Source organism: Lampetra planeri, chromosome 52 (assembly GCF_965212315.1).
Source record: "Lampetra planeri chromosome 52, kcLamPlan1.2.h2, whole genome shotgun sequence".
NCBI lineage: Eukaryota > Metazoa > Chordata > Hyperoartia > Petromyzontiformes > Petromyzontidae > Lampetra > Lampetra planeri.
The window spans coordinates 3,903,953-3,917,700 of NC_136158.1; the positions used below are offsets into that span (position 1 = coordinate 3,903,953).

Genomic DNA, 13,748 nt, shown 5'->3' on the forward strand with positions numbered 1-13,748 from the left:
CCCACCATAAAAAAAACACAACTAAGCTTACTAAGGGCCGCAGTGCACTGAGAGATCACATGTCCACGCCTCTCGCGAATGCAGGGTTAGCAAGACATTTGTTTCACGTTGTGTGTGTGTCGGGTACTCATTTTTTTTACTGGTTGTGGATTGGATTGACTATGAGCTGATTTAACCCCAGAGAGGTAATTTAACTTGAAAAATCAGTACAGTGTACAGATGAAATTTTTTTTAATTCAAGAGTTGAGAGTCAAATTTCAGTACAATTTTAGCTTTGCTTTAGTACCAACAAACGTTTCATATTGGCTCAAGGGAAATAAATACGATATTTGTTTTCCATGTTTTGACAAACAGTGTTCGCTGTTGATTTCTATTGACCAAAAAAAAAGTTATTTTATGTAATCATAATCATGCCACTGGCACCGTTCCGTATGTCACGAGGGCAATCATAAATAGAGCACGGGAAGAGGTCTTGACATGGTCGCCGGGTGCCTAATTCTCATGTTGAGGGCACCACACCAACATTACTGAGATTCTGGCATCAAATGCCAGGCTCCTACCCAGAACAATAACAGGTTCTTGTCTGCAGTTTTGAGCTCAAAGGGCCTCGTAGCCCAGTCACCAATGACCACGCACACAAAAATCACGTGCACGTGTTTTGTTATTTCACGTGTGCAAGTTTTGGCTCAATCCTTTGCATAGCTCAGAAGTGAGATCTCTTTTTTTTTAACTCGTGTTGATTTTAAGCCAGCGGTTTTTTTTGTCAAGGTTGTATGCACTTTTTACCTGAGTGTTTCAGTGTTGTTAATGCCAGCAGGTAACCATCCAGTAGTGCTGCTGGCGTTCAGGGAAGAGGCGGTCTTGAGCAAAATATATCAACAAAGTAATCTTAACAGCAGCTAATTACAGTTATTGCTAATGCCTAAATGAATTTTCACTTTTTTGTTATCAGCACCGTGGATGTGCTTTGCTTGTTTATAATACCGGCAGGGTTTACTTTGCATTAAACAAGGCTCTCCGGTAATGCAGAACTCGTTTCTAAAAAGGTTTCTTTTTATATTATCTTATCTTAACGTAATTTGATTAATGCACTTTACGAAGAATTAACAACGGTACAACAACAACAACAGCGTGTGTGAATGTAATGGGGGAGATGAGGTGATTGAAATAGATGAGAGGGAAGCAATGGGGGCACATCTGTGACGCTTGAATTCGGTGAAAGCGAAATTGATAGTAAATGATGATGAACGGATTGAATGAATGGGGAATAAATGATAGCCTTATAATGAGCATATGAAGAGGGAAAAGTAACGGTGGCGGTTATGAGGGGGAGATTAAGTGGTCGTGGGGTGAGCTAGGGAAAATAAGTTGAGTTTTTAGCGAGGAGCGGAAACTAGTCAGTGAAGGTGACTGCTTAATATGAAGCGGAAGTTTGTTCCAGTGAAGGGAGGCAAGAAAAGGAAAATCGCTTTATTATCTCAATTTTTTAAATGTTTTCTCACCAAAAATACTGCCTTTGTGCCGCCATCGGTGAACGAGGGAGTTTTTGGGGATGCCCATCGAATTCGAAACGTTACATTTATATTTCGATTTAAAGCTTTCGTGACTGCAGGGATTCATCTTCCTGGTTCTTTCGGTAAAGTCACGTAGACGCTGTCTTTCCGACAGACCTGTTCTTCACCTGAGGACGGCTGCTTTCGTTGTGGCCGAAACGTTGTGAGAATTGTATTTTATTATGTTTTATTTTTATCATTTTATTATTTCCCTTCTATGTGACTTTACCGAAAGAACCAGGAAGATGAGTTACATTTGTACTCAATTGCCCCATTTACCAGGGGAGGCTCACCCTTGTGGTTTGGCCTGACCAGTTTGTATTGTCATTCTTCCGGATGGTTGGGACGTTGGCGCATTGTGTGCACACAACAAGCACGTTGGTGGAAATGGTACCCCCTGTCTACAACGGAGCCTGATGGGCTTGGCAACAATAAACATGGTGCTAAAAATAGCGCTCCTCACCGCTCCACCCATGACCCCCCACCCCCGTGTGTGTGCGTGTACACAAGTGCATGTGGGGAGCGGTAGTGTAGCGGTTAGCGCGCTGCGCTACGAACCCGGTGACCCGAGTTCGATTCCCGCTCATGGCCAACACCGCTGACGATTGCTCGAACTGTTCCTGGGCCTCCCCGAGGTCGACTCAGCCTTAAATGAGTACCTGGTGTGGTGTGTAATCATCGCCACTGGGGAGACAAAGGCGTCCGGGTGTGGTGCTGACCACTAAACCCATTGTGTTTTGTGCCGGCCTTCACAAGTGCTCACTCACAGCACTTGCCCTAACAGTCTGTTAAAGGCTGTATCGGGGATCTTTATACACAAGTGCATTTGCTGTGCGGTGGCAATTGTATATTGGTTATCAGTGCAGCAATACCATCTCGACGACCCAAGTTCCATTCTCTGTCATGGTCAACATCAGTGACGAATATCTAAACAGGTCCTTGGCCTTTCCTAGGCTGTTGCACCTCCGATTAGCATGGTTGGCTACGTCCAGTTCAAAAGAAGTTCAACATACAGGTCTTCCTGTATATGTGGAGTTAGCAGGGTCTCCCCGTGGTCGCGTGGATTTTTCTCTGGGTCCTCCGGTTTTTCCCTCCACATTTAGAATCGACATGCGTTTAGAGTATTTGGCTGCAATACATTTTCACGTGATAAGCCACTTAGTTCAGCTATCATTTATGGCCAGGTCGCTTCTGAAAAAGAGCTATGAAGCTCAGTGGGCCTTACCTGGTAAGATAAAAAAAAAATAGTTTCGAATGAAAAATATTTTGAATTTACGTGCTGATCCTCTGTGCGCTCTCTGTCATTGCAGTAGACGAGCTTGATGCCGGCCATAATGACCATGTTGGGAGACCACACAGCACGTCAGCTGCTCGACTTCAGCCAGCGGCTCGACATCAACCTCCTGGACAGCGTGGTGAGCTGGCTGTACCAGGGCGAGGGCCCGCAGGTGAGTCACCAGCACCGTGGCGTCGTGCAGGAGGATGCAGCGGCAGAGAGCGCAGCAGCAGCAGCAGCGTTGGCTAAACACATTGACACCTTCCGAGCATTAGGTTGCATTTGCGTCTGGAAGAAAGTTTCCCGTGCGCCTCAAAAACCAAACGTGAACTTGATGCGTGTAACGTGCTGTGAGAGGGAGGTGGCCAGGTGAGGTTCAAAGCGCTTAGCCAGCACTGCTTGGGTTTGAATTCAGGCAACGTCCTGCGATGAATTCAAGGTTACCAAGTGGAGCGAGATGATGATCTCAGTCTGGTCACCAATATTAAATAAACCCATAACATCAATCACTGAAAATTAAAAATATAGATTTAACTCATGCAATAAACATTACTTGAGTTAAATTTCGAAATAGTTCCGTGATATCTGCTTCTGTGGGCCATTCTCTAATGCGAAGGATTGCACTGCTTTGTGAGATTCATATCCATGCCATTCGTGCCGCGAGATGTACTGCATCATGGTGGTGTAGGCATATTACCATATGGTAGCCAGGAGAGGGCAATGTCTTGTGTCACTCCCTCGTATGTGTGGATTCTCTCTGGGTTCTGTAGTTTATTCTCACATGCCAATTAGCATGGTTGGCTACGTACAGCGTGAAAGAAGTTTAACATGCCTGCGTACATACAAACGATCATTAATAGAATTGTCCAAATATCCCAGTGCAGGACCCTCCTGACAAAAAAAGTCCCAGTGTAACTCTTCTCCTCCTCCTCACCTTGCAGCAAAGGATGGCGCAGGAGGTGCTCACCCATCTGAAGGAGCACCCTGACGCCTGGACCCGCGTGGACACAATTCTGGAGTTCTCGCAAAACATGAACACCAAAGTGAGTCGCGCAAACGCGGTCACCTACCACACCACCGCCATTCCGGCTAAACTCCCCCACCCCCCCTACCCCCCTCTACCCTGATACATCCAAACACATAGTAGCGCTCTTGACAGATCCAGCAGTCTTAGTCAACAATGAAAATGCCCCCAACGCACAGATAAATAGATGTGTTTTGTGCCAAGTCGAATAATATACATGAAGATTAATGTTTGGCTTGCAAGGACTCGAGGGAAGAGCTGCAATCCATTGCTGGCCCTCTGCGTTGGTGTTTATGCATGTAATACAACTGGTTTTTTAGAATCTTGGCTTAAAAAAATAGAAAATCGTGGAACTTTTCTCTAACTCTTGTGGTAAGAGAGCAATGAAAACCCGGCTGTCGTGCATGTATGTGCCAATCGGGTTTCAAGTTATCGTGGATCTTCCCACGATGTCCTACAGCCGAAATGTATATCATATTTGTGTCTATTATTCGATGGTCCTCTGTTTGTACCAACAAGTTTCCGAAGTATTCCAAAGAATAGTTTTGGCCCCACAATGCATCCTCTTTACACAGCACAATACGCGCATATCACTGAAAAGCAATGAACGTGGCCATAATGCAACCCATTTACCTTGTTCACAAGACGTGCACAGACTTCACTGAACTGCCCATTATTTTGTTCATGTGGTTTTGGTGGCCTATGCTGTTGGGTCATGATTTAAAAAAAAAAATATTCCAGCCCTGGCAAAATCATTGATCAGATTTCAGTCCTCTGACCGTAAATATTTGGTTTGATTTGGTGTTGGGTAAAATGCTGTGAGACTTTCGATATACACAATGGATTCTGTAAATCCTCAGTCAGTGGCCATTGCCAGATATGGAAAATTTCCTGCAGTTACAACATACTCGCAGCAGAGAGCACAAGCCTCACTTGTTAGCCCAGATAACTTCAGATATATGGCCTTATTATTTATAGAAGCGAAGCACTGGAAATTCGAAGCCACGCTTTCCAGGAATATTGGCTCATACTTTTGTAACAGGAGACTGGGGTTTTGGGTCACTTTTGCGAATGAACATGGGTTTCCTTTATTTATAATATTAATATCTGTGGAAGACTTTTGTGCTTCAGCAGTTGATGACCTAGAAATTTGGATAAAATGTTCTTCAAAAGGGTATCCGAAATTTAACGATTCATCCAAGTGCACCGGGTCAGATTCCCCATCAGGGATCAGATCAGTGTCAAGCGGTCTCTGAATTGGTCCCGGTTACGCTCCTGCACCAACCAACACTAACTAGTGTGGTGAAGTATGATCAAACAACCACCATGACTTAACACAATGTAGAAAAGCCTTAATCACATCCCCTTTCCCAACATGTGCAGTGTACACAGTTAACGTCATTCAAGCTTTATTACACTGAAGAACTCGGATTCTGTTTGGCTCCCATAGCGGTGAACTTGAGACACATTACTGCACTTGCCATGATTCACTGATGTATTAAATGGTATGTTTCTGATAGTCTGGGATGGGGCCACAACAAGTCTCCCTTAGTGCGCCCATAAAAGTCACCGTCTCCCTTCTCAATTGGGCATAGGGCAGTGCTCATGTCCATTGGTGGCTCTTTGAGCCAATGTTGGAAAGTCCACACCCCTTTGGCAGAGGGCCATCTTTCTCAAAGGCAACGACTGCTGATTTCCTAGAAGATAGTATAGATTTTCTTGATCTCTGAAGTAATAAACCTATACCATAGCCAAAAACCTAGTCTCCTGGAATTAAAAGTTCTAATCACAAAGTGGCTTCATGTTTTATCGGAAAGCACAAATCTCCATGTAATAACATATTAACTGGATTTGGGACCCATCGTTCTGTTGGCCTTACAAGCGAGTTCGTCGAATGCAGAAGCAGCCACGCTTTCAAGGGAATAGGCTCTCTGATTCCCACTGAATTGTCTGATTCAGCGAATTTGCTGTGGGCTGGATCATAAATGGTGGTTGCTGCCACATGCCAAATGAAAATTGTTGACCACTTGCAAACACCAGTACATGCAATACCACCCCTCTGAGAGCCGAGGAGATGGTACCCTTCTGAGTTGGTGCCATGCAAAGTTATGAGGGACGTACCATCTCTTATGCTGTTGGCAGAGTTGTTTTGTTTGGTGTATTTTCCACCTTATGCATGTCATTCATTGATGGGTTATCTTTATGTTAAAGCACATTGTGAACTTACATTCTGTATTCACTTTCCCACCTATTCTCCCATTATTCAAATTGGCTGTGCAGTTAAAATATTAAAAGTAACCCTTCATTGCTTTCAGCAGTTCCAGATAACAACAACAATAAAACATACACACACTTAGGAACACGAACATTGCCATGTGTCACAAATTATAGGACCTGGATATTTAGCTTGTGCTGACTTACTAATTTGGCAACACTTCTCCACTGACATATCCGAGCCGCGCTAGCACGGGTCTCTCTCATTTGCAGGTGGTTTTCCACTGGCTGTTTGCCAAGCTGAGCCAATCCCAAGATGACTTTGTGAAACTGGCTTCACAAAGTCATCTCTGAATCTGGCTATGGGCCGTGCTGGGTCGGAGATGGGGTGAATCATTTTCGTCATGAGCATGACCGATGGTGGCATGGCTCGTGTTCCACCGTGGATAAACAACTTGGCGCCTCGTGAGCCAGGCCTGGCTCAGGAGGCTGGCCTGGCTCAGGACGGACACGGAACGGCTCTGATGTGCCCAGTGTAAAAGTGGTCACGGATTGTGAATTGACAACCTGCAAATGACCTTGAAATCGGAAGTCGCGGTAAGACCAGCTGTGTTGCTTTGGTCTTTTCTCGTTGCCTGTTACAACAACTCCACATTTAATTTATTGCCCAGTGAGAGCCTGTTGATGTGTTAATGAATTCTCCTTTGCAAGGCAGTCATTGTTATTACTGAAGTTTTGTGAAAGCAAGGTAAATTTGGGCGATTTTTATACACATCCTACACGTAGTGGCCTACTTTTGCAAACATTACCACAGAGTCGATACTGTCGAGTGACGTATTGTGGTAGTACTTTAAATCTTTGTTTAGATGCCATTATGACATACGACATTTACACACACAACATTCGGATACAATGACATCAGCATGCAGTATTAATGAGATGAAAATCTCAAATCCCACAAAACTCCAAACATTAAAAATCTTTAAATATGAATCTTTTTCCGAATAGATGTTCACATGTGGACACTTCACTAAGAGATCATCTTATATTGTCGTGTGCCGTTGGATGCAATCTTTACCATCGGAGCAGCGATTTTGGAGCAGGAAATTCTCCATTGCCCGGGCAGAGTTTGCACCCATCATCTCGTTCCACAGTCATCGAGATGCTTGTAAAGCAAATAGACGTTGTGTTGACAGCTCGGCCAGCCCCATGTATTTCAGTGCCACCTGTTTCTTGGTCCGTGAAATTGAAAACCGTGGTCCGAGTGCCCCACTGAAATGCTGACATGATAATAATAACAACGACAACAACAAACACAACGGTGTCATTTCATCAGTATGTCTTCTAGAGCTTAACTTTGAATTGATGTGTAATTATTGTAGTACGTCATTTACCTCTTTTTTTCTTGTCATTGGCAATAATAATATCTGAATAAATTGGGGTTCTCTTGCAAAGGAGATAACGAACCACAGGGAGCTCTCACTTTGTTAAACAAACCACAGCGACTTGGAAAGTGCCCATTGCACGCTCTCAAGTAGAAGGACGTGACCTGGCAATGTCCCCAGACAACACTGTGCATCACAGCGCCGTGTTGTGCCACAGCGATCGCAGGATGCCCAAATGCTCTAACACGCACAGGCTGCGACAAAGACGAAAGATCCCCCGTGTAGCTTACTAGGGCAAGCACCACGCGCTTGGCCACCTTTCTTGTCTGCCCAGTGCCGGTCTTTACACACCGCATTAGATACTCGTTTTAGGCTGAGTTGACCTATTCTGGGGGGGGGGCGGGGGGGGCAGGGAAGAGGCCCGTGATCGGTTCGGGTTAATTGCCGCTGACGTTAGCCACGGTCGGGGATCGAACTCAGTTTTCCAGGATCGTAGCGCATTGCAATAACCACCAAGCTACCGCTCCCCATACACGCATCAACAGCTGCCAATCATCACAGAGCAACAGTGACATCGCAACAGCACCTGTGCCAGGCTAGGTGCACTTTGAGGCTGTCTCATAAAGTGTCCAAGGCCTGCTGGTAAGGAGGTCCGGGACAGACTCAGGTGTTGAGAGTTAACCGACTCTGACTTAAGCTGACTGCCGCACAACACAAACACACACATGCAGACACACGCGCGCATGCTCACGTACACGCACACAAGCACATGAAACGGCCGCCGCCACCACCACCGACCAATCTCAACTGTGCCTCGTTGAAAGTGTTGCTGTCCGTTGTCATGTCGGCGCGCGCTGATTTGTGATGGTCTTGTGTGCTTCCAGGTTTGACGGACTGTGACTTCCGTTGCGCCATTTGCGCCATTAACGATGTGTTGCCGTTATGTCGGTTGCGTGTGTCAGAAAGACGGCCGGTCTTCCTGCACGGCTGACCCCGTTAGGCTAACACCGCAGGGGGCTTCCAGCAGGTCGAAGCTTTTTCATTTACCCTCTTCATGTCCGATCCACCCTCGCGAGCCCGGCCGCCCTGTACCGAACAAACAGAGCCATAGCACACGACACAAATTAATTATTACGCGTCGTTGTGAATAATGTTAACGACGAGATGAGTATCGCCTCCTTTCCATTTTTGTATCCACTGCGCCCCCCTCCCCCCACAGCTCTAGCAGTAGAGCGAGCGGCTCGCAGAGCGAAGGCTGCGAGCTCAAAAATCCTGCTCGAGTTGACTCAGCCCCCATCATTCCTCCAGGGTCGGTCAAAAATAAGTACCACTTTGTGGGAAAGTTGGCAGTGGCTGTGTTGTACGGTTGGACTCACCCCTACCACAGGAATGTAGGATTCCCACCACTGGCCATTTGAGCAGGAAATCACGTTAGACTTTCATAATCAAGGTTTTTGGGTTAGATCGCATTATTTATAAATGTATCTCAACCCTCCACCACCCGACACTGCCAATCAGTAAAAAATGTGTTACGTTGACAAAAGACAAATAGTTCACTACATTAGCCCACTGGTGTGTTGAAGAGTGGATCCACAACATTTACAATTTGAGTACGACGTTTCTCTTGAAATTACATCCAGCATCTTCGTGCGATTTGCCAGACTATTCTGGCAAATCTACTCTTCAACACGCCGGTGGGCTAAAGTAGTGAACTATTTGTCTTTAATCAACGTAACACATTTTTTACTGATTGGCCGTGTCGGGTGGTGGAGTTTTGCGACATGAATAATGCGCTCTAACCCAAAATCCTTTATTATGAATAATTCTGGTCGCGAAAGCCTACGTGTTAAACTGACTTTAGACTTTGACTTAAAAATTTGAGTATTTTTTTTCTACACCACCAATTGGTTGCACGGCCGTCTGAAAGCGTACTCTCAGAAGGCCGTGTGGTCGATGGGATATGAAAAAAATGCTTTAAATTTTGTGTGGAGAGACAAATTTGGCAAGGAGGCGTTATTTATTTTAGAACCATGGTAGTTAGCCTGGAGAACAGTCTTAGCGTTGCATACATGTGTGTTTAAATGCAAACAAGAGAGTGACTCGTGCAAATGTAATCACTTAATTTCAATTGTGTTAAGTATGCTGATAGTTGTAATGATTTAATTTGTTTTTGCAGATGCTATCCACATTTAGTCGAATGCTACATTAATGCATTTTGTTACTGTTGTTAAACTCTTGTGAATTCTACGCAAAACATTTTCAATCATGGATCACAGTTTTAATTGTTATACAAATGTTGCTTGCCATTGCTTTCAGTAGATTTTGAAACATTTCCAATTTTTTTTCTCTTGACCTGGTTCCCTGTTCTTTCCATGCCTCCTCCTCTCTCGACTACCGCCCCATACAATAATCTAGGACATTCATAACAATATATCCCAGTTCTTTTATTAGAGCCATGTTCTGGAAAAATAATTTCTACTTCAATGTAGCATGGATAGAATAGTCTCACCCCAATGTTAGGAAATAACTTTTGAAGATCACGCGACAGATCCTCCATCTGATCTCACTGCAGTAGGCCAATATCACCCCACAAACTTGAAAGCAGTCTTTCACACTCTGTAAATAATGCACGTTGAATGGCATCCTTCTGATATATTTCGAGCAATTTTAAGTCCTCATTTGTACGATTTTTATTTTTGAGCAGGTTGAGCCGTATACCAACTTGTTACACACGGGAATCTGGTTTAAATATGTGAAGCTCTCATCTGCTTTCAAATGCAGAATCCTCAGCAGTGCCGGCTCATTGATCTGACATGGTCATTATGAGGACACTGCGGCACTCTGCTAAAAAGTGTCATCACCCACTTTCAACCACAAGACAAAAACGGGCAGATTCAAATCTAGGCAGATGCTCCTGTTTTCCAGATTTAAATGTGACCCATCATCCCAACCCCCAGCAATGGTGCAAATCGCCACAGTGATAGTTTTTTTGCAGCTTTATTAGGACACAGAGGGCGTGTTAAAGTTCTGTACTCAGGAATTCCCATCATTCACTCTACAAGCTGAGATGCAACAAGCTCTGGACCATGTGGTCTTCTGGGTTGTACCACATTCTTTTATGGCATCATGTCCGATGTTTCTCTCCACTTGCTGGGGGCTTATTCAGGAACTCTGAATGAAGCTCTCGGCACGTGGAGCAGCAACATGATTTCCCACGTTACATAGAATACCATAGACACCAGGGCTCAGACTCCTATTAGAACAAAGGTCATGAGATTGGTTCATAGAGACACGTGTCTTTGGGGATTAGGTTTAAGGTAGAAGCAACCATTGTATTAACCACAATACCTTGCTGAGCTTGTCAAGGAGAGCATAAACCATCACGCAAACTCTGGTCATCCTTGCAGTGGCGTTTGGCTAACCATCGAACAAAGACGGTCACTGCATCGCGAACTTTCAGATGCGCTTCTGCGGCCGTCTGGAATGCTCTTCCGATATTAGAGAGCCACTAGAGCTATGCACTTTTAAATAGTCTTGATTGAAAACTAATTTCTTTAGAATAGTTTTTTGTGTTTAGATTGTTATCCAACACCTTCACCTCCGTTGGTGATGCTTGGCTACGTACGGTGTGAAAGAAGTTCAACATACATACACATACCCTAGGTGCCCCGAGGTATATTCTGCACATGTTTTTGAGCGCTGCGCCGGCACTGTTGAATTAACCTCTTTCATTCTTATTTTCCCACCTGAAATTAAGTGAATCTCAAACACCACCTTTCTAGGATTCTTTACGCGGTTATCAGCATCAGTAATACCTACAGCCCTTAGCAAAACAGGCATGGCTCAATTGGCGTACCCTGATAATTTTGGATGCATCTATATATATACACCTCCCCTGTCCTGGAAATTACATTGTCTCAATTTAGGATCACGATTCGGTGAATTAAATTATTGATTACATATTTATTCATTATTGATTTCTGAGGACAGGCCACGTAATGTTATGTGGCCACATTTTTCTTGTTGTGTAACCCTCCACCACCAGACATGGCCAAACAAATTAAATTGTCACGTGTACAGGCGGTTAACGTGCCAATGATTGTTGTTTCAGCTCACCGCGGGTAAGTTGAAGGACAATTCTCATCACAAAATTTATCAGCCGGACATTATTTTCTTAACACTGCACGGTGGTGAATGTCGCGGTCTTTTGGCATTGGTAGGGGTTACACGAACCCATTACATGCAGCAATATATATACTAATTTTAAAAAACATTGATTCTTACATGCACCATTCACTGCATGCATGGCGAGCTTTTTAAGAATGATTCTTCATTGATAACAACTTAACACTTTCGTCAGTGACGACTGCCTTAAAGTGGACAAATATATAAAATAAGCAAGGTTATTGGCAGTGGTCCTTCGTCTTCATAATAAGAGGGATCAAGGGCTCGGAGGTTTAGGCCTATTATTTATAGATGTATATAAAAAAAAATCCCTTTAGGGGCAGTTTCATTGATGATTGTATTGAGTTTGTTTTTTGTGCTCATGCACCGTTGCCAATGCAGATATCATTATTATTAAGTGATAAATCGAACCGCCGTTATTACCGTATTGACCCATGTCCTCATGCGTCTGGAGTGAAATGCAAGTTAGTCATAAAACCACTGGCATGGGAAAACCGTGAACAAGGCTGCACTGGGGACTGCACATTGCCATTAGCTGAACATTTTACGTTCCCATTGGCAACAATGTGTAACCAACGTGTTATTTTTACACTTCCTGGGTGCAAGTCTCGCTTAATGAAGAAGGGGAGGGGGGGCTGTGATTGATTCTAAAAGCCTAGCCAATTGTTCGTCTTCACAGCAGGTAGAGATATTGAATTTGTGGACTCAACATTTTGTTCAGTGGTCTTGTAGCTAGCGATGGTTATACATGTTGTTTTACATTTGAATAGCTGAAAATGACAATAAAAGCATTATCTGGAGAAAATTAATCACCTTACTGAGGAATGTGCAACTGCACGTCACCAGGGAGATGCACCACACGTGTACAGGTCAGATAGTCTCTTTAACTCTCTGATGTATTTTTGAGTTGTAATAACGCAAAAGCTTGCATTGGTATTGCATCCGTAACGTAACAAATTGTCTCGGGAGCAATTATTTTTCATGGTTTTCCCCTCGGGGACCCCCTAATGGCAGCTTATCCTCCTCCCATACGGCACAAGGTGCACACAGCCACCAGCCTGCCAGTTGGGCATTGTTCTACCAGCAGGGTGGCGAATGTTGTGATTGGTCATTCAAATGAAGTGATTAGTGAGTAAAACTAATTTTTATTTGGACCATGACACTGGCACGCATAATCTCTACCCTGTGCTGCGTCTTGTGTGGTGTCCGCAACATTTCGCTCCACGTGCCGGGAGATTTTTCAGTAACTGAAAACGCATCCGGAGACCTATACAGCCCTAGCAGTCTCTATTAATTGGCTTGCCATTTGGGTATCAAAAATAGACACTTGTCTCCGACTGGTTGACATGATATAGCTGTGGCGTTTACCATCCACACGGTAAGCCATTCTTGATTAGCATCATGAGGTTTAAAAAAAATATTAACACGAGCATTCGTCTGTATCGTACAAAACACTACAATCTGTTCCTGTCACGAATTAACCATGCGGCTCTATAAACGAACACAGGAGGGAGAAGATCGGCTCAGCTAATCGCTCACAAGAACGCTCAATAATTATCGATCAATGCTCTGCGCTCACAGTTCAGCAACGAGTGCTCACATGCGATTGGTTCTTTCAGTTGGCCAAATCGGGAATGCTTGTGATTGGCTGAGCCACAAACAATTTCACGCAATTGGCTGAGTACCCCTGTCTGTCCTGAAGGCACCCCTCGTTTTTCAACTCTTTTTGAGTTGGTTTTTCCAAACGATGATCCGGCCACACATTGGGCTGCCTTTTGAGCTGGTGGTCTAGACAAGGCTGACCGCTTTGTACATGTAATGTGATGGTCACGTGACGTGTATGCAAGGCATATGGATTGGATTCGTGCCTTCCTGCTGTTGGCGAGCAGCAACACCACACCTTTGCGTGCTGTATTTATTTCCAGCCTGCACCCATTCTCCTGGGTTGATGGGTTTTCTCATTATTTTCAGAATCCCTGTGTTCAACAACCCCCTTGGTTCAATCCGTGCAGAATGGCCTAACTCCTCCCGAACTTCCATGCGCTGTTTTCAGTCTTGAGGCCAGCGATCCACTGTTCATTAGCCTCTTTCATATTGCGATGTGACTTCTC

The 13,748-nt window shown here is 44.4% G+C and overlaps 1 protein-coding gene across 3 annotated transcripts in view; it reads left to right on the forward strand.

The window, feature by feature from the left end:
• The window catches only part of LOC144734732 (exportin-1-like), a 71,513-nt gene that overhangs the window by 19,471 nt on the left and 38,294 nt on the right, over positions 1–13,748 (forward strand). Inside the window, exons 2-3 of one of the 3 annotated variants that reach the window (XM_078617071.1) lie at positions 2,864–3,001; positions 3,771–3,872. In XM_078617071.1, the coding sequence (XP_078473197.1) occupies positions 2,876–3,001; positions 3,771–3,872 (228 nt within the window). In that variant the 5' untranslated portion in view covers positions 2,864–2,875. Of the gene's footprint in view, positions 1–2,863; positions 3,002–3,770; positions 3,873–8,414; positions 8,480–13,748 lie in introns of those variants that run through there. The other 2 variants (XM_078617073.1, XM_078617072.1) reach the window with 2 other exon arrangements.